The following is a 21,810-nucleotide window of genomic DNA, read 5'->3' on the forward strand; positions in this document are numbered from 1 at the left end:
CCAGTAATACGTAAATCATAGGGCCCTAAATAACTCCAAGTCACGGCTGACAGTTATTTTGCTGCCCTCAGCTCCAGTTAGCTTTAAATTCAGTCATTCTGTTTGTATCTATGATTCTGTTTACTATTTCTGTACCCTGGAACCGGAAGTGGCGCAGGGAAAGATTGGCTCTGAATTGCTGTTGTCAGACTTTTCCGCCATGTTTGGTTCAGTTAATTTGCTAAAAGCTGATCGCCACACTGGACCTGAAATGTATCACAATCATTGATCACAATGAATATATAGCAAAAACCACTATTGAGTTCAATAAAGAACTCGTAGCAATGTTAATTTGCTAAAAGCTGATCGCCACACTGAACCTGAAATGTATCACAATCATTGATCACAATGAATATATAGCAAAAACCACTATTGAGTTCAATAAACAACTTGTAGCAATGTACGAAGGTAATACTCTACATGTATATACAAAAATAAGAATAGGAGTAAAGGGAAAAATCCTGTCCTTAGCTTTTCGAAAATGTGTCAGTTTTGCTCAACTGGCCTGTCCTAGTGGAAATACACTTGGGACGTCCATCATAGAATGGTGCAATGACAAAATTTCAAGTGAAAGGACAAAGCAAATGCAAGCATCCATGCCTAAAAGACCAGCCCCCAAGGTTAAGCAGGGTTGTTGATGGTACATTAACCCCAACGCCTCACCTTGTCATGCCGACTCGAGCTAACAGGAGGGAGACTTGAGGAAAACTGATTTATTTAATCCTCATTGGCTGGCTTGTATTCCCATATACAATGCAGTAAATGCACACAACACGTGAGCGGCCTTGGGGACAATGAGGCCGGAGAGCGCTCAGTCACTACAGTGGGGGCAGGGGGGCAGGAGGTGAATGCGACACGACCGCTGATGAGCCTGCAAGGCCGTACATACATGCGAACACGGTAACAAAACATGTCAGCCACACAATGGCTGTGGTACTTGACAAGCTGTAAAAATGGGAGTCACGCATCGCCTGTGTATCATGTTAGTGCAAGGAAATTGGTTGAACAATGGGGTGGTTGGCGTCCCATGATATGACTTCACATTACAACGTTAAAGCTGCAGACTGTTTAGGGGGAAATGCAACTAGGCCAGCATGACTGAGCTTGCAGAGAGACATTTTCAAGCATTTTAAGATGCAGACTGTTTTTTTATCGCTATCACTTTTCATTGTATTTTGCAAGACGCAAACAGTGTGGCAATCCAATTTTTAGCATTATGATCTATTATTTAAATCAGATAATGTTGGGAAATAAACCGCAAAAAGTAATGCTTAATGTTGTACCACTTAATAAAAAAAAGTATCTGGAATTAGTCTTTGATGTTTTTGTGCAATTTGTACAGTTACAAAGAAAACTTTTTGACAAAATGTACTTGATTGACTATGAAAAATGTTATTGGGTAATCAATTGTTTTTGTTTTTTAAATAAATAACATTCACCTTAAATGTTCTGAACTCTTGCTTCTAAGCCAACAGCGCCTCTGCTGGTTGCAGCTGAGTGACACAGGCAATTTTTTTTCCCATTGCGTCACAACATGACTGAATTACACTTAGAAACCTAAGCCACATTAAACTGGTTAAGTGATTATTACAGACAGTAACACAAACCATAAACTGTACAACATTTTGTATATATTTTTTAAATCATTCGTAATAAAAAAAATGTTATACGTGAAAGAGAAGTTTCAGTAATTAGTGCATTATCTATAAGGATGGATACCCAATTTGATACTTTTATAGATACTGACCAAATTCAATCGGTACAACCAGTTCCCGGTTCGCGTGAAAAACAAACAGTAGAATATTTTGATCCCTTTGTTGTATGTGACGTCACATCCGGTTGCTGACTGGCTCAAGCACATCGTAGATAAAACAACATAGCTCATAGCGGACTGCCTCTTGGTGATGTTGCAATTTTCCATTCCATTAAAACCAGCATGCCTTACAGAAAGTGCTCAAATGTAAGGCTCCACTTTTCAAAATGTGCTAGCGCTACTGCCAATAAGGTCTATACAGTACCAGCTACGGATTAGCAATAGCGATTTTACATGGCGATTTCAACACATTCAAATTTGGTAATGAAAACCACAACTACAATGCACATTGTAATAAGTACAATACTTACAGTATAAACACACTGTGGGACTCAGCACAAGACAAGACTAGCAAGTTCAATTAAATGGCAAAGACTACTTCTTGACTACAACAAAACAGGGACAAACTGAAATGAATGCATACTTACAAATGAGACTCAGAAGTGTGAGAAAACAAGATATGACAACTGGACAGTATGTTTAATATCAGCTCACTGTAAAAGGGTCAGGTCTTGTCTTGTTATGACAGAAGATACATTCAATGACAGCCAACGTTAGCTAGCCAAACACACTAAGCTAATGCGCGAAAGCATGGGTAATATATGGGCATAGTTACGTCATAACACGCTGAAAGCCGTAAGAGGGCGGGATATAATGTCTAAAACACATTATAAAGTTAGTGCCCTCGAGGCATCCGCGTGAAAGTTGCAGACAGCTGACTTAAATGTTCAATTTAAAAAAACAGAATTCTGATTGTATTATTAAACACATTGGTAATGTATCAGTTGAAATGTGAAAGGTACCAATCCCTATTACTATACACAACTGTATTACAATATTGTAAACGCTCAGAAATAATGTAATTTAAGCTAATGTATTCAAGTCGGATAAGGTCTTCCATAGCTGCAGGGTCAAAGTAGAGGCTGACACCATGACTTATTTGCCCCCTCTCCTCCTGAAAGATAGAAATGTAAGAAAAGAATCCCGTAGGAAACCACTTCCACCTCATGACAGGCCTTCAGGGCAGAGCAAGAAGGCAGTGGACGCCGTAACGGGATAAACCTCGCGGTTGCGGTTCCTTAACAGATAAATCATGCATTAAAGTGGCACCGGTGGCTCAGTTAGACGAGGCAAAAGGATGGTAGTGGTAAAAGTGCAGGAGAAAATATCCTTCCTGGCTTAATATCACAGCCGGCAGATGTTCTTGCCATCAAAAGAGAAGAGGATGCTCAACCCTCAGCTTACATGACTAATATGACCCACCATCCCTACAAGAATACACAACAAATTCAAGGGCTTGGAAAAGACAGGCAAACATTGCCACAAAATGACCACAAATGGATCTACTTTGGTGTGTTTGTGGGCTTTTTTTGCAAGGGGGTGGGGTATTAACTATTACTAGCAGCAAGCTACCTGTCTGCTGAAATATGGGGGTGGCATGGCGTTACCATGGAAGCAGGATATATTGGTGCATATGTCGCTGTCTATCTTCAAGAAGTACACAAAATGAGACCACACACAAACCCTGGAGGCGAGTTGCTACAACATATGTAGACGTGTGTCAAGTGGGACATGTGTCTATTCGAGGTCATTAAGAGATAACATGATCAAGCCGAGCGAGATGTCCCCAAACAAAAGCTGCACAAGGCGAGCAAGCGGGGCCAATTAAAGACAGGCTGCCTCCAGTGCCGAGGACCTACGATATGGACACCAGATCTTCAAACAGGACATATACGCCTCTTTCACCCAGATCACACAAAATTAACAGATGAAAAAGACAAAGACCATGCATTTACTGGCACGTGTGTTTCACGCACACAACACAGAAAGGTAGAATTGAAACAGCAATCAGCAATTATATGATTACATGTGTGATGAAAATTCACACTCCAGTCATGCGGTTATGGCTGTGATATTACTTCAGGAGCTATAAAATTTCCGGGTCAACTTTGTTCCCCCCATCTGATACATAACCACTGTGTGCCTGTTGGGACTTGCCAGAAATTGGACCTGGCCAGGAATCCTCCCTTACTGCTCCCCTCAGGCAAAGGTAATGATCCTTCTGCAGGTTCACCTACGGAAACCTTGTTGCAACGTTTATTTCCTCACGATCACGGGTCACTAATTGTGGCCCTTGGGCCATTTGCAGCCAACAGACCCACATTTTGTGGCCCTCTACTTAACTTCATAGTTCAATATAAGTGTGGCCTGTGCAGTCTATGCGGCTAATATTTAAATATATTAATGCCATTTTGAGTCCAACGAGAAAGAACACCAAATACATTACTGGTGCAAAGACAAAAAACACACACAACAACTTACTTTTAACAAGCCAAAATCAGAATCAAAATCAGCTCTATTGGCAAATGTGTTTGGGGAATTCAACAGTATTAAAATATACTTCTTTTTTTTTAACATTTATAATGAATTAAGTGCCACCAAAGCTCAGAGTCACTATATGTGCTGCTAGAAGTAGTTAACACATTTAGTCATGTGGTTAAAATGTAATTCTGATATGAATAGTTTGTGTGTCGCAGTCTCACCAAGTTGAAAAACTTATTCGGGTGTTACCATTTAGTGGTCAATTGTACGGAATATGTACTGTACTGTGCAATCTACTAATAAAAGTTTCAATAAATCAATCAAAACATTGACTCTTACCTATAGTGGCCCGAAAGTAAACTGAGTTTGAGACCAAAGGTCTAAATCAGGGGTCACCAACGCGGTGCCCGCGGGCACCAGGTCGCCCGTAAGGACCAGATGAGTCGCCCGCGGGCCTGTTCTAAAAAATAAAAAAATAAAAAAAATAAAAAAATAAAAAATAAAAAATTTTTTTTAAATTAAATCTACATAGAAAAACACAAGATACACTTTAAATCAGTGCATCAACCCAAACAACCTCCCCCATGCACACTCATCCACACAAAAGGGGTTATTTCTTTCTGCTACCAATATTCTGGTTCCCACAACATAGACAACACATCTGCAAGGGACACAGTCCCTGAAGCACACATGATTGTATAGGCTGCTGGTCCACTAACATTTTCATTAATTACTATTTTTTATGTAATTATTTTTATATTGTTTTACTTTCTTTTTTATCCAAGAAAATGTTTTTTATTTATTTATCTTATTTTATTTTATTTTTTTAAAAAGGGCCTTATCTTCAACAGACCAGGTTGTCAATGAAATTAGATTTTTTTAAAGGGTTTTTTAAACCAGGCCCAGTCCAGATAATGTCCAAGTCGGACTCAGCAACACACACCTTCATTCATGTACACAGAAAAAAATTAGGGAACACAACAGATTGCATATAATTTATAAACAAAACACTTTGCATTCCATTCGAAAGGACGTTCCCTTTAGATTTCCGATCCTTAACATTTTACATTCATCATAATTAAGCTTAAGGCCAGATTGCTGTGAAAATATGTCCAAAAGATTAAGAAGGTTCCGCAAACAATGAGGAAAAATCTTATCTTTGTGAATCAGCCTTTTCTGACATGAACTTCATCAAGAACAAAAACAGAACACGCCTCACTGATGCACATCTGCAAGACTCACTCAGAGTTGCAGTGTCAAGTTACACACCAGAGTACAACACACTAGTTAACAGCATGCAATGCCAGGCTTCCCACTAACTGACAAAAAAACAGATAACAGATTTGGTGTCCAGTTCAAAGTGTGACATGATTTAAAAATTTGAGAGTTTACTTTTGTACTTTACATGAGTTATTATTTGTACAAACATGGTGCAAAGTAATTCATGATTTGTTAAAAAATGTTAGTGGCTAGCTAGTTAAAATGGGATATTGTGATTTCACAAGACTGTCTTAGAAGTGATCATTTGACAATGTTCAATTTGAAAAATGTGCACTTAGAGAAAATATTTTAAAAAAGTGTTGCATATTGATATTTATCTGTTTCTATATATATTTATTGTGAGAAATCATTAAGATGATCAGTGTTTCCACAAAGATAAATATCATTAATTATTAATAATAACAGAGTTAAAGGTAAGTTGAGCAAATTGGCTACTTCTGGCAATTTATGTAAGTGTGTATCTAACTGGTAGCCCTTCGCATTAATCAGTACCCAAGAAGTAGCCCTTGGTTTCAAAAAGGTTGGTGACCCCTGGTCTAAATTGTCAAGTTTAATTTAAATTAAACCCCGGTGTAGCCGATCCAAGGACCTCACTAAACTATCAAGTTTTTGCTGTGTTTATTTATCTGAGTGTTTTAGCCCTTTTGGAGGTGGAAAAAGAGATGTTTTTTTGTGCAAGTCCCCATTAGATGAGCTCTTGCTAGCGTACAATAGCCACCCACCCAGAATCATATCAGCATATACTTTGCATTCAATTCCATCACATTTTAGCTTAATCCCTTGGTATACAAAGTGTTTGAGGGAACTGGCAGATTTTGTTTACAAGTTGACTGGATCTGCTCTTGATTGCTGCTAGTATTTGCTCAGCTTGATTCCCTGTTTGTTTTTCCAAGCCACCAACTCTCGTCCTTGTGTCTGTCTTATAAAACTGATGCCAAGTCGAGCGAGGCTTACCTGTGCTGAAACGTCGCCAGGAAGCTTTGTGTTCACCCTGCCCTCGGCTAGAGTGGCGATATTGTCCGATCAGAGTGAGACAGAAAAACGAGTAAAGGAGTGATTAAAGCAGGAGGACTACCTTGGCGTTAGTGTGAGTATGCAATTTAAGGGCCATAAATCAACTTTTTAATTAACAGGATGCTCTCTCCTAGGTTGCCGCCGTGTTGCCATGACGACAGACTTTTTCCAGAGCGCTGTTATCTGGCTCGCTCGCTCTCAAGGAGGACGCCTGATCATTTTCTCTCTGATCACACCTTCTTCAATGGGGAGGTGAGGCTAAAACACGGGAGCGGAGACAGTTGGGGGATTAAAGGCACGGGGAAGCGGCCTAAAGGTTAATAAGGATTTCTGTAGATCGAAAACAACTGGTAAGTGTAGTAGGGCCAACAATGGAGGGAATTCCAATAAAAATAACAAAAAGAAAAACATGGAGGGCAGACTGGTCGAAGAGTAGGAAAGGCAGAGATGATGAGGGTCGGTTTATGTAACCGTCGCTCCCCAAGGCATGAGGGTGAGAGGAAGAGAGACTCTGTAAAATGCACCAACACACAAAACGAGCAGAGTGTTCTCTTTCTGTGGACTTACAGTGTTTTTAGCAGCCCATCCAGCCAGGAGCCGGAACAAAGTGAAAGTAGACTGACCTAAATATAAAAGGACATTTGAGGGGAAAGGAAAAAGTCCCGCAAACACGGATCCTCTCTTGAATTGCAGTTTGGGTCTTACTTAAAATATTCCCACATTATTTCTGCAGGAGCAAGGACATTAGGGCTAAATCGATTTGTAATTAGAAAGTAAAAAATGTTTTGATTTATATTCTGTTGCTCCGATTAATCATTTACTGAGTGTAGTAGCTAATTAAAAATGATCAAATCTGGACCGCATAGAGTGCCCAGAACTTTAAATACGCGGACATAGTTTCCTTACGGTTGCTGCACATGACTAAAACAACACCACAGTAACTATTAAACCCTGTCTGTAGAAAATGAACACATTATAAATGTATACACTTGCTGATCAGACACACTCAGATTTGCCAACTTTAAGTTCTGCGGAAGACTCATGGAAACTTATCCTCTACGGACATTCGCAAATTCTTCTGTTTTTGTGTGCAGTTGAAATGGTGTAGCTTTTGACCCGATGATTAAAGCAGGGTCGATCAACAATCACTATATTAAAACGAGCAACCACAGCCATCTCAAAGTGCACACAAAATGGTTATCTCCCATAATATCTCCCTGTCTGTTTTCCCCACACTAGGGTCACTCACTAGCCACGACGCATTTCAGGACACAAACCACAAACTGTCAGGACATAGAACTTTTCAAGCAAAAACAAACAAACACAAAAACTAATATATTGTTACCATTATTTCTGTTAATTAAAAAAAGTTAATTGACACAAGTAGAGTTGAATAGACAATGACAAATAATTCATGTTTCTCAACATTAAAACACATTCACTGGCTTGCGTGCAAATTTTGTTTAAACCAGACAAAGCAACCACAGATGACTGACACATTGGGATGGGTACCGAATTTGGTACTTTTATATGGAACAACCAAAGTCCATTACTACCATGTTCCGATTCACGTCCTATGAATATTAGCCCCCTGTGCAATTGAGTTTGACACCACAAATATAAAGTGTTATCCGATAACTGGATTAATCGAACAAACCAATCGATACATTACTGGATTTCTAAAATGGCATGTCTCCATTAGGATACACTTGCATCAGAGCAAAGTCACGACATAATAATCCTCCAGGTTTTTGGTTTTGTCGCTGATAAATACTCAGTGGACAGCTATGATTTCCGCTCAGTAAAACAACTTGTCTAAATTAAGGCATCATTTACTTCACTGGAGCAACGACAGCCTGCTGCTGTTGGAAAATATTCATTGCAAAGTTAGGAAGAGGGCAGGGAGGACAGGAGCATTATGAAGCGATGCTCTTTGCATTCACCTCACAAAGAGGAGGCATTAGAGAGCATGTGAGGCAACGGGGGGAATGAAAAGAGAATGAGAGTGTAGAGCAGGGGAAAAAGCTGAAAAAAGATTGATGGCAGTCACCACCTTAAACAACACATCCTTAAAAGAATAACAATGCAAAAACGGGATAAGGATGTCCATGCATATGAAGGCACGCAAAGCAGGGATGATATTCTGAGGGCCACATGCAACATAAAGTGTGTCGGACCCTGGTGAAGTGTCTTTGTGGCTGGATGCGCTTTTGCAGATGACACAGTGCAAGTTGGCGTGTAATTCCGCAACTTGTGTACATGCATAATTCAGCCAGCGCAAAAGGTAAGGCTGCTGCTGCTGCCTCATCCTGAGCGCCTGGCAGGTTTCATGCCTTTGATCACTAGCGCCACTTGATCGCCACGCAAACGCATGCTTGAACGTTTGTGTTCTGAAAAAAATCCAGACAGACTCGCTGAATTTGCAAGCCTTTAAGACAGGGAGAATAAGTGGATAAATATGTGAAGAGAATCAAAGAGGTTGGGGGTACAAATTACATACACATCAGCGGGCGCACTGATCTGCTTCTCTATCTTCCTGTCACTGCCTCAGGGCGCCCGGGGTCCGGCCCCGCTGTCTACATGGGGAGTGGCGGACCCCAGAGAGAGTGTGTGCATGTTTTGTTTTATAGTGCCTGCACATGCTCAGAGTGGATTTGAGTAAGCAGGAAAGAGACAGCCTGGGAGTGTGTGTGTGTGTGTGTGTGTGTGTGTGTGTGTGTGTGTGTGTGTGTGTGTGTGTGTGTGTGTGTGTGTGTGTGTGTGTGTGTGTGTGTGTGTGTGTGTGTGTGTGTGTGTGTACACAAGTTCTTTCATCTGCAAGACTTTTGTGAGCGCGCTGAAAATCATATTATGTAATCTTCGCCTTACGAAAAAGCCTCGGTCAGCTTTTTTGGTGGTCGTTTTGTGCCCTGAGAAGTAATGGCTGGAGACACAGACATAAGGAATACACAAAAAAGCAACACACAATGCAGACTGGATTGCAGAAATTCTGCGTGGACTGTCTCCCTCTTTTTCTCCCCCCTGGAGAGGTCCAACACGGGTCACCTAGCTCATTGTGACCACCCTGCAGGCAATAATGTCCTCTCGCTGTGCTGATCCCGCTTGTTCTCTAACACTGGCCCACTTAAAAAAAAAAAACAAGCTGCGACCTCCGTGCGACTCGTGACTTGACACATTGGCATTTAGGCCAAACACACCGACTATGTTACCGTTGCCAGCATATGGACAGATTATTCACTTAGGGCAGGGGTCGGCAACCCGCGGCTCCGGAGCCGCATGCGGCTCTTTGACCACTCTGATGCGGCTCAGCTGCATTCTTGCCGACCCTCCCGATTTTCCCAGGAGACTTAGGGATCTCAGTGCCTCTCCTAGAAATCTCCCGAGGCATATATTCTCAGATTTTCACCCTAACAACTAAATTTAAGGGCATGCCCTAATGGCACTGCATTTATTGTCCTCTATAGCCAGCACAAACAGCGTGCCAGCCCGGCCACATGTTGTATGTAGCTTTTACTTGCACACGTGAGAGACAGCAAGGCATACTTGGTCAACAGCCACACAGCTTACACTGACGGTGGCCGTATAAAACAACTTTAACACTGTTACGTTACAAATATGCGCCACACTGTGAACCCACACCAAAAAAGAATGACAAACACATTTCTGGGGAACCTCCGCACCGTAACACAACATAAACACAACACAACAAATACCCAGAATCCCGTGCAGCCCTAACTCTTCCGGTCTACATTATACACCCCGCTACCACCAAACCCCCCCCACACATCAACCCCCCATCCGTGCGTCGGTTGAGGTGGGCGGGGTTTGGTTGTAGCGGGGGTGTATAATGTAGACCGGAAGATTTAGGGCTGCATGGGATTCTGGGTATTTGTTTTGTTGTGTTTATGTTGTGTTACAGTGCGAAATGTGTTTGTCATTCTTTTTTGGTGTGGGTTCACAGTGTGGCGCATATTTGTAACGTAACAGTGTTAAAGTTGTTTTATACGGCCACCGTCAGTGTAAGCTGTGTGGCTGTTGAACAACTATGCCTTGCTGTCACATACGTGTGCAAGCAGAAGCTGCATTCAACATGTGGCTGAGCAGGTACGCTGTTTGAGCAGGCTGTAGAGGGCGCCAAAAGCAGTTCCATCACGCCCTGAAATTCGGGTGTCTCCCAGAAAAATTGTGAGGGTTGGCAAGTATAACTCTATCAAGCGCCATTCATTTAAAACTCGCAGGCCGCACTAACATTAAACTTTCATATTAAGGTGCGTGTGTCTGAGACCCCTGGTTAAAACATAGCACAAAGCAAAAAAAGCTTTGTAAGCAGTGTTATTTCATTTTAAATTTTCAAAAGCGTTTTGTGGCTCCCGTTGTTTTCTTTAATTTGTGAACCTTGTCAAAATGGCTCTTTGAGTGGTAAAGGTTGCCGACCCCTGACTTAGGGTGTACTCACACAAGGACATTTGTACCGTGATGGACATCCCCCCCTCCTTCTCCCGGTCCCATCTCTCTGTATGATAGGCCCAATGTGGGTATATCCTTAAATGGCTCTGAAACCACTACTGTAGCTCACAGGGAGCCTTCCATTACTGGTCCAAAAGGACTTCAAATAGCAGCTTTGACATCTAATGAATCCCTTGCATTTTTTTGAGCGACACTGACTGCAAAGCGTTATTGCCATAACAAAAGAAGATGAGAGTGGGACAAAAGAGGCAAAGACTGCAAACCTGAAAGCATTACAAAGGCTGCGGGACGCATGAAAGCACAGAGCTTGGTAATAGTAAAGAGGACACGGTCATCGGTGGGAAACAAACCAGGCTACTTGTCAGAAAATTGTCCATGCCGCATGCCAAACACCTGCCAGGTAACACACACCGGAAACAATCACTGTGAGTGTAAACTTCCTTCCTACCCGCACAAAGAGACACATGAGGCTATTAACACCATTAAGAGGGCCAATTATCTTGATTCCTGCACAGCCTGTTCCCTGCTAATGCAGGTGTGTGATGTGATAAATGATGCAAAGACGCAACTTTGAAGAGACAAGTTTTTCAAGTGGCTTTTTGCCGGAAGACAGTAGGACATTGTGTGTGTGTGTATGTGTATATATATATATATATATATATATATATATATATATATATATATATATATATATATATATATATATATATATATATATATATATATATATATATACATACTTGAAAAACTTGTCTTTCTTAGGGCTGGACAATTTTATACATTTACATACATACATATTAATTTTTTGTGAGAGTGATTGGAGCACATACTTGTTGGTCACAAAAAACATTCATGAAGTTTGGTTCTTTTATGAATTTATTATGGTTCTACTGAAAATGTGACCAAATCTGCTGGGTCAAAAGTATACATACAGCATTGTAATCATTTGGTTAAATGTCCCTTGGCAAGTTTCACTGCACCAAGACAGCCATGACATTATGTTCTTTACAAGTGTATGTAAACTTTTGATCGCGACTGTACACACACATATACATATACATACACACATATATACATATATATATACAGTGGGGCAAAATAGTATTTAGTCAGCCACCCATTGATTGTCAATGGGTGGCTGACTAAATACTTTTTTGCCCCACTGTATATATATATATATATATATATATATATATATATATATATATATATATATATATATATATATATATATATATATATATATATATATATATATATATATATACACACACATGTGACATTCACTACATCAATTAGTGGTGAGGAGACTCGTAACCTAAAGAATAACAATTAGCTGAGACAGTCTGTCCTCAAGTACCACTGTACAGAGAAGTATTATCCAATGAAAATGACAATGCATAACACAGTACTTACTTTTGTCAGACATTGCACATTAAAAGGACAAGTCTTAAATAATGTTTTGGGCTTACCCTTTTAGTACTACCCTGAGTCTTAAAGGGGATTTGCACTTTTTTTGCAATTTAGACGACAATCCTTATGAGAGACAAGAAGACGCATTCTAACATAGAAATCGGCTCGTTCTTGGTGGCTAGCAATGGAGCTAATGGTAACAATCCATTCTACCTCAAAATCCCTTTAAAAATGCCTACAAAACCGTCCACAATACTTAATTTACATTCCGTAACCCGTATAATAACCAGGCTGTAGCGACATAGTTATTGTAAGAGCGAACACAGACAAACTATTTTACTAGCATACTAACACATCGTCCTGCTACGGCGTTTGATTCTGGGAGTAGGAACAAATTTGCTGCAGGAAGTCGGAAGTGTGCTGCAACAGAAACGGAAATATATGCGCGAAATAATTAGTTCCGGCTGTGCATAAAATGACCAAAATATGGTAAATATTGTACATATTACATATTGTTGTGATCGTGTCTGTTATTACATTATATATAGACTTGGTTTGTATATACAGCATTAGTGGAGGGTTATGAAGTTGGAGGGCATTGAAGGCTACAACGGTGACTCCCATTACCCGCATGTTGCAAGCGTTTTTTTATCATCTTTAAAATCCTAAAAAAAAAAAAAAAAGACGTGTTCTTGTCTCTCATAATGATTGCGAACAAAAGACAAAATTCCAATAAAAGTGCAGTTCCCCTTTGAGTTTACATTTGGAATTAGATGTTTTGACAATTTCATGTCCGTCAAGAAGCTTCATAAAGGCATACTTGGCTGGTTTGGTGCGGTACAATTTGACTTGAGACAATGAGCCCGAGCTCATCACAGTTTGGAATGAACCAGGATGGAAACTGCAAGCTTTGACACTCTGGTACACATAACAAATCAAGCACTGTAGTCTTGTGAGGTGATTTCAAGTCCGATTCCAAGGGCTTCTAGACTTTGTGTACCGAAGTGTTTACATTCACTGTGTAAGGCTAAAGTCCTTTGGACGAATGACAGTCCCTGAGTACCGTCCAAAAACTAGACGGCATTGCCAAGGACGTGTCACCATGCTCAATGTCAAAACAACGCTGCTTCAAGTGCAGTGACAGGAAGCTCTGATGGATGGCTCTAGTATGAGGAGAGGCATCCCTGCATCCAAGGTCTATGATTCTTGAAAAGATTAAAGTAAACACACTGACCACAGCCAAGGGACAGCATCCTGTAGCATCCAAAAAAAAGAAAAGCACTACGGGGGAGCAAGGGCGCCATGCCGGGTATCTGACAAGGCATTAATCCAGTTAATAAGAATGGATTCAGAGATGATCAGTTGGAGCGAGACAGAAATAAAGAGCAAAGGGGAGCAAGCGAAGAGGGTGAGCATAAGGATGTGAGAACATTGACTAGATGAAAAGAGCGAGCCAGCGCTGTGAAGAGGACGGGCCAACGCTGAAAGAAAAAAGGGGACAAGCGAACGATGAAAAGACGGGAGTCCCGTGACATGAAATATTTTCAACTTGGCCTGTCATATCCTCTTTCGCTCTCTTTTTCTTTCTAGGCTCTCCTCCTCTTCCAGCCACTCCGAGGTCCAATGAAGTGTGTTAATCTCCTTCAAGGTTGGGTAATTACAGCAGAAAAAGCCCTTGCTCAACAGAAAGCGCATTCAGGTTATTATTGATGGGAGGGCTGATGATGATTCACCTATTCATAATTAGGACACTCCAATTACCAGTGTGTTTCTTCTGCTGGTTTACTTTAATTAGATTGCTTAGCTTTCAAGTGAATGGACGCCAGAATTTTGACAGAACAAATCACAATCAAAGAGTATTAAAGGGTGGTGAACACAGGGGTTAATAAACTTTGGCATTACCCAAAGTATTCACTGCATCTCCCCTAAAACCTTTCAGGCAGGGGTCCAAAACCACTGTTTTGCAGCTCATTTTGTGCATTTTGGACAGTAATTTTATTTTGAGTTTTTCTTTCTTTTAAACATTGCTACATGACAATCGCATTAGATTATTACGGTGTGTCGAAAATAGGTCTATTTTCCCTCTTTCCCACTGGTCTGCCATAAGTTTGCCAGAAATGAGGTGGTCCGTGGACTAAAAAAAGGTTGAAGACGACAGCTTTAAAGGGGACCTATTATGCAAAACAAACTTTTCTTACCCATTGGTGCCTGTTTTTGTGTATTTGGGGTCTGCATACGTCCCTAAAATAAAAATCAAACCATTGAGGCACGGCAGAGATATTTATAAAACAATCTTGCTTTCCGTCATACTTCCACCAAAGGAGCAGTTTGGAATTTGCCACATTTGTGACATTTTTCCAATTGGTGATATCAGCTGATATCTCCATATATGGGAGAAAATTATCTGAAGAGCTTTGCACGAGTGAGCCATCATAGTCCAACGTTGTCGTCAATAAGTTCCTTCTTTTTCTCTATCCTCTTGTTGTGGGGCAGACTGGTTTGTGCAAGCACATGCATCCTCTACTCTTGCCATTTATAATACAAAATAGTGTATAGTTCTAACTTATAGCTGTCAGTAGACTCCGTATGGAAGCCCTAAAAACTACAACATGGGTGACGAGAAGAAGACGTAGTAGAAGTGGAGCCATATAAATAAGACCGCCCACAAAACTGCGCATCCTGAAGAGATGGTTCAGAAAGCAAGTTGAAGATGGTCTGTTAGAGTGTCCGCCCTGAGATCGGTAGATTGTGAGTTCAAACCCTGGCCGAGTCATACTAAAGACTATAAAAATGGAACCCATTACCTCCCTGCTTGGCACTCAGCATTAAGGGATGGAATTGAGGGTTAAATCACCAAAAATGATTCCCGAGCGCGGCCACCGCTGCTGTCCACTGCTCCCCTCACCTCCCAGGGGGTGATCAAGGGCAATGGGTCAAATGCAGAGAATAATTTCGCCACACCTAGTGTGTCTGTGTGACAATCATTGGTACTTTAACTTTAACTTAAAACACCATCTATGCAACATTTTGAATAAAGAACCATCGCATATTATGTAGACCACAAGGAAGTGTTTTCAATGTAGAAAAAAACCATAATATGACCCATTTAAGGTATTAGTGCCTTCTTCTTGTATAAGATGTTGTATGGTAGAATGCAGAGGCATACTTTAGGGGAAACAGGGGGTTAGCCTGCATTTTTCCCAAAAGACAGTTTTGGTCCCGTGCACTTTTTACATCCAAAAATAATGTTACGCTATATTGAAATAAGACAATTCAAGCAGTAGCACTAAGCAGAGGAAGAGGGTTCCATCCTCAAAAAGGGAATATTGTACGAGGTAAACATTAAACTAAATCATCTTAAAAAACAGAATTGTTATATCTTTTAACATCAGTTTTTGTTATTTTGTACATAAAATAAATGATTCAACAATGGATTTCCCAGACATTAAACCACATCGCTTTGAATCATACTTGCCAACCCTACCAAATTTTCCGGGAGACTCCCTAATTTCAGTACCTCTCCCGAAAATCTCCCGGGACAACCATTCTCCCGAATTTCTCCCGATTTTTAGCCAGACTTAAGGCACGCCCCCTCCAGGTCCATGCGGACCTGAGCGAGGACAGCCTCTCATCACGTCCGCTTGGCCAACCAAAAAGTAACCACAGAACACTATAGTGTTCTGTGGTTTACTTTTTGGTAGGCCAACGGTTTATGTTGTATATATATATATATATATATATATATATATATATATATATATAAATAAAAGAAATACTTGAATTTCAGTGAATTCTAGCTATAAATATACTCCTCCCCCTTAAAACCACCCCCGCCCACCTTGATTCCTGCTAATGTCATATTGGATTGATATTGGTCAATACTCAAGGCTGTAATATCCGTATCACTAGTAAAAGAGTTGTACAGGGACACCTGTACTAAAAACATGCACAGTCCAAACACTCCTAAAGCTCCAGAATCTTCTGTTGAGAGATAGCTTGTAATCCACATCGTTATCTGTTCAGAGCTCCATGTTAATTAATATTTAATAAACAAGTGCCACTCACTTTCTCTGTTAGCTGTAACTATCCCAAAGAAATGTACTTCAGCAATGAAAACATGCTGAGTCTGGAAGTCTCATTAAGCTCATTGGAAAGCTTCATTTAGAATACTTTGTCCCACTGGTCTAATTGTAGTAAAACCTCATTCACTTAACCAAACTAAGCAGTTTTAGGTTGAGGATGCAACTGCAGCAATACCCCCCTCTTCTTTTGTTCTTGCGCTAATTCCTTGCTAGACCACCAACGCAAGGTTTTTTTATACACCGTCCACACATGGGTGTACATTACGACAAGCTAGTTATCTTGCAGGGAAGCCTGACACAGCATGTCCTCCTGAAACCAAAGCCTCAGGGACACAAAGAGACGGAAGAACGAGGAGAGACAGGAAGCGATGTGATCTGCCCTTGCTATACGTAAAACCAGCCATGACTTCAAACAAGGAGGGAAAAAAGCAAAGATCTCAGCTTTTCTTCTACCCTTGTCTCTACGGGTTAATTAGAGCACAGAGTCCCATCTCAGCTGCCTGCAAGTTGCAAACGATGCATTCGCAACACACAAACCTTTCACTACACACCAACAATGCAGGCTCAGGTTGAACTGTGCGCCGCCCGCCTGTGGCCAACCAGCGTCTACGTGATCACCGTTAGTCTGGCTGGCCGGTCGGCGCTCAGGTTAGCTCAAGTCAAAAGCGGTGGAAGTCAAACTGTCTGGACTGAGGCAGGGGGGGCTTGTTGTCATCAGAGGTGTCGCCACTGAGCCATCAGCCTGCGGGGAGACTATTGAACCTGACAGGGCCTGTGTGCTCACGTACCTGGCAGGGTTTTTTGTAAAGGGAAACCAGCCAAAAGGTTTAACAGGAAATGGTGGCGAGTGCTACAGTGTGGGGGGATGCATGAGTGCTGCCTAGACTGGGGGTGCTGTGGTTCACTGAAGGGAAATTAATTCCAGTATGTACTGTGACTAGTGATAGGTCAAACTATACTGAAGCATGGATGCATTATAAAACACAAGGAGAGAAACTGTGGTGTGTGTGTCACTTTAAGAAAAAAACATGACCGATACAGCTAATGTCTTTTAACTGTGAAGTGCTCAGAAAGCATTTATTTCGGCTCATGAAATAAAGGGGACTAATATTTCTATATTGCTCCATTTCTTTCAAGTCAAGTATGGTGGTAGTGTGTCCTGGTCTACGACTGCAGGAGTGCCGCAGTTCATTGAGAGGAAACATGAATTCCAACATGTACTATTACTCTGAAGTGCCAAATGGTGGGTTGTTTTATACAAAAATATAAATATAATAAATGAAAACAAATACACATCAATAGTGAAACACATTTTTATCTTTAGCAGAACACTAACTGTTGCAAACATTTGCTGCATGCTTTGAATGGGAAACAAGGTAGCTCCATCTGGTGGATAATTATTACAATTCTAAATTCAAATCTTAAAGGATTGGATTAGTTTACGTTAAAATAAGTGCTGTATCAAAAATATAATTTAATGGCACATTTTCGGTCGTCAGGAACAAATAGGTAATTTCTTGTGTAGCTAATTTTAAGAAGCAAGATTGCAAATCTAAAGTGGTACCAACCTTCTCCTTTCTCTGCCGACAGCCCTCCTCCGCCGACACCAGCGTTTTGTAGTAGCTGCTGCGCTCAGCCGTAAAGTGGACCTTGGACAGAGCGTTCTCCACCAGCGCCACGGACAGGTTCACGCCTTCGATATGCAGCCAGCCAATGAAGTTGCCGGCTTTGTCCATGCTCTCCACTTCCACCTCCACCTGGAACAAAGCGAAAGACATTGTTACGCTGATCTATAAACCCAGATTAGGTCTAAAGATTTCATTACGACAAATGAAGTGAAGATTCTATCCCTGAGGAGTTACTACTGTTCTATTGCTGGTGGCCTGCCATCGATTCGCTTGTAGACATTTTCTCCATGATTCAGGTGTGAAGTGGGCCCAAGCAAGGTACAACTGGCCTACTGTGGGTATTACAACTACTTTTTTGCAATGGAATTCCTCCATAACACCTGCAAAATAATTCACAACAAAAATATTTATTTTTTTTCCCTATCAATGGACACTCCAGTCAGCAAGAAAGCGGGAGGGTGAGCAGATATGGCCGAGTCAAGCGATTAAGAGCTTGCTTGATGCTGCAGCCACCAGGGAAATCTGGAGAAAATTAAGTTGGTAAACTGATCGGCCTCGGTCTCCACTAAAGTCAAAAGCTTTTATTGGCGTATGCACACAGAAAATCAGGTTTTAAGGTTTTCTACTAAAACCATATTTTCTTTTTGGATGTATCTACACCCCTATTTCGATCCCTGCGCATTGTGGCAGTTACATAACTAGGCCATTAGGACACAACTCGTTCACACTAAGCCCAAATGTCAAATGGGGGAAGCGGCTGAAGGCTAAAAAAGGTTAGCCATTCATTTAAGTAATGCACAAGTGCACACAAACTTCCGTTTTGCAGCAGTATGACTTAAAAATAACTTGAGAAATGATAACGGCGAGAATGCGTGAGGCGGGCTGGCTTATAGAGCCCAGATGGTTCTCAGTGAAGTCCTGCGTGGAGCCAACAAGGCTCCTGTCGGAACACAAACAGGCTCCGGTAATCTCATAAATGTCGGGATTGTGTCAACACACTGAATGGAAATGAGAAGAGTTATATATGCGTGCGTGTGCTTGTGTGTGCGTGCGTGTGTGCTCTGACAATTGTAATCATTTTTGCATGCAAGCGAAAGATGCTCTACCCAAGGTCATTGTTTAAAAGTGCGGCCGGGCTGATTTAATTCACTTAACTGTTTGGAAGTGAATGAAAATAAAGAAGTTAATAAATAAAAACAAAAACCTGCCAAAACCTGCACTAAAACAAATTGAAAGTATGCAGAGGGCTAGCATTTCACAAATTGCTATTGGGGTTCTTTTTAAGCACAAAACTACTGCATCTCCACTTAGAATTAGAATTACCATCCAACAAAGTCTACAGCATCATTTCTCCTCCTAATGAACATACAGGGGTTTAGTTTGAATGACACTTTTTTTTCACGCAGGAGCAAACAATCACAACCTTGACCCGATTTCAAGCAAAATCAATAGCTTGTAAATGTGTCACTTGGTGGGAGGAGATAAAGCTCAAACTGAAAACAAAATCAAACTGTCTGACCATAGATGAGCTGCAGAAAACAAATAACTTAGGGAAAAAAAATATTTGGGTGCCTATCATTAAAGTCTATTAAAAATTCCATATTTTAATAAAAAAATGTTACATGACCTTAAACTACAAAACAAACTCTCAATAATGTGTGGTTATAATGGCTGTCTACAACACCACGGTAGTAGTGATGGGCCAAACGATACTGAACCGTGAATGCATTATTAACCACAAAGAGAGATACCAGTGTCCCTCAATGCCTCGATGTAAATGGTAAATGGTAAATGGGTTGTACTTGTATAGCGCTTTACTACCTTTTTAAGGAACTCAAAGCGCTTTGACACTATTTCCACATTCACCCATTCACACACACATTCACACACTGATGGCGGGAGCTGCCATGCAAGGCGCTAACCAGGACCCATCGGGAGCAAGGGTGAAGTGTCTTGCTCAAGGACACAACAGACGTGACTAGGATGGTAGAAGGTGGGGATTGAACCAGTAACCCTCAGATTGCTGGCACAGCCACTCTCCCAACTTTGCCACGCCGTCCCCCTCATGTGTGTGTCACTTTAAGACAAAAACACGTGACCAATACTTCTGCTGTGTTGTTTGAATGTGAAGCACTAAATGTGTTTATCAAGAAGCGCTTCTTTCAGCTAACGTGTGACGGTTCATACAAAATTAAGTCGGAAGAGTGGCTTGTTGCCTTTGACATTGTTTGTCTCCATCATCGATCTGAACGGAACAATGAAAAATTAAAAATGATAAAGTTTGGGATCATTGATCTCATAACATCAAGTGAGGAAAATGTTCTTACTTTCCTGTTTACTAAATGGTTCACTGGTGTGTTACATATGCACAGCTATTTTTTTTTTTTAACCGAAAGCAATCGAATTTGCTAGCTATTTGCAAAACAGATGTAGTGACTTTTTTATCGCATCAAATGCCCTGCAAACACTCCGGCAGGAAAGAAAATAGACATCCGTTTTAACACGTCAAACCTCACTAGCCAGCCCAAAACGCTGTCAGCATCTCCAGGACAGTACCCTGAAAGCCTATGAGGACGCCTGCGCAGCAAAAGAAACTGACAAAAGCCATGCGCCAAGAATCGCTGTTCCCACTGCAGCTATGCCTGAAAAGTGCACAAAGCCCGCCAGAAAAGACCAGTGCCAAAGAGATCTGCAATTCCCGCATTGAAACGCTGGACAACCAGCCCCCACGTTGACTGACGACACTTGATCCCGTTGGCCAACAGACCAGCCGGAGCCTGTACACATTGATAGATGGAAAAAAGGACAATTGCTTCATTACTGACTTTTGGATGTGATGGTAACGCGACTAAAGTAATGATATTATATTTGGTTAGGACAAATCTACAGGTGCACTTTGTCAAATCCATATTTGTTTGACCATTTCTCACCTCCAGGTGTGTGTGAATTAACTTCACTTAAATCTACATAAAATAAAAAATATATAGAAATAAATAAGTTATTGGTATCTGTCTTGGTTACAGCAGGAAGTTATGTATCAGTTAGATTTTTTTTTTTAAATACCGTGCAACAAATCCTGACCAAGTTTCAAACAATTAATTAGCCTGAAAAATGACTGCCGTATTAAGATTTTTCAACAAATAAGCAAATCATTTGGTCTCTCACGGTGCCTCAAGGGTTAAAGAGTAATTAAGCTGAAAAACTGCACGCACGCCCTCGCCAAATTATTTGCCACTTGCAAAGATTTAAAATTGTATTTCTAGAACGTTTAAAGAGCTACTTCCGTATTTTTAGTTATTGACTAATCCTAATTTTAGCATGAATATTTATATATTTTCTATTCTAGTTTAAACATGTTCAAATTGAGAAAATAACATATCGTTTTCCCTACATAGAAAATTGTGTTTAAAAATTCTGCAACATCGAGGATGCTTAGTTTAAAAATTGCAAGTTGAATGCTTGTTAAGAATAAAATACTTTCTTCTATCTTAAAAGTCCTGGTAATTTCTAGATATACAAATCTTAATATATCATGTCTTAAGTAAAATTATCTAGCCATGCAACTAGTTAATTTAACAAGTTTTTAGAATTTTTTCCAAAACTCTTGTGTTTTTATCTCAGACAGCTCTTTTTTGCAGTGCAAGCACACGCAAACACACACACACATGCACGCAAGCATACACAAAAACATCTAGTAGATTGTTAGGCATCACTGTGATCGAAGTGAAAGCGGTTAGTGAGGTTAGTGGGT

General features: G+C 40.7%; 1 protein-coding gene across 1 annotated transcript in view; it reads right to left on the reverse strand.

The window, feature by feature from the left end:
• Positions 1 to 21,810, reverse strand: part of snd1 (staphylococcal nuclease and tudor domain containing 1) — a 293,111-nt gene that overhangs the window by 98,174 nt on the left and 173,127 nt on the right. The window contains exon 17 of the mRNA XM_062064859.1: positions 18,000 to 18,188. Within this exon, the coding sequence (XP_061920843.1) occupies positions 18,000 to 18,188 (189 nt within the window). The remainder of the gene's footprint in view (positions 1 to 17,999; positions 18,189 to 21,810) is intronic.

Source organism: Entelurus aequoreus, linkage group LG12, assembly GCF_033978785.1.
Source record: "Entelurus aequoreus isolate RoL-2023_Sb linkage group LG12, RoL_Eaeq_v1.1, whole genome shotgun sequence".
In the NCBI taxonomy this organism is placed as follows: Eukaryota; Metazoa; Chordata; class Actinopteri; order Syngnathiformes; family Syngnathidae; genus Entelurus; species Entelurus aequoreus.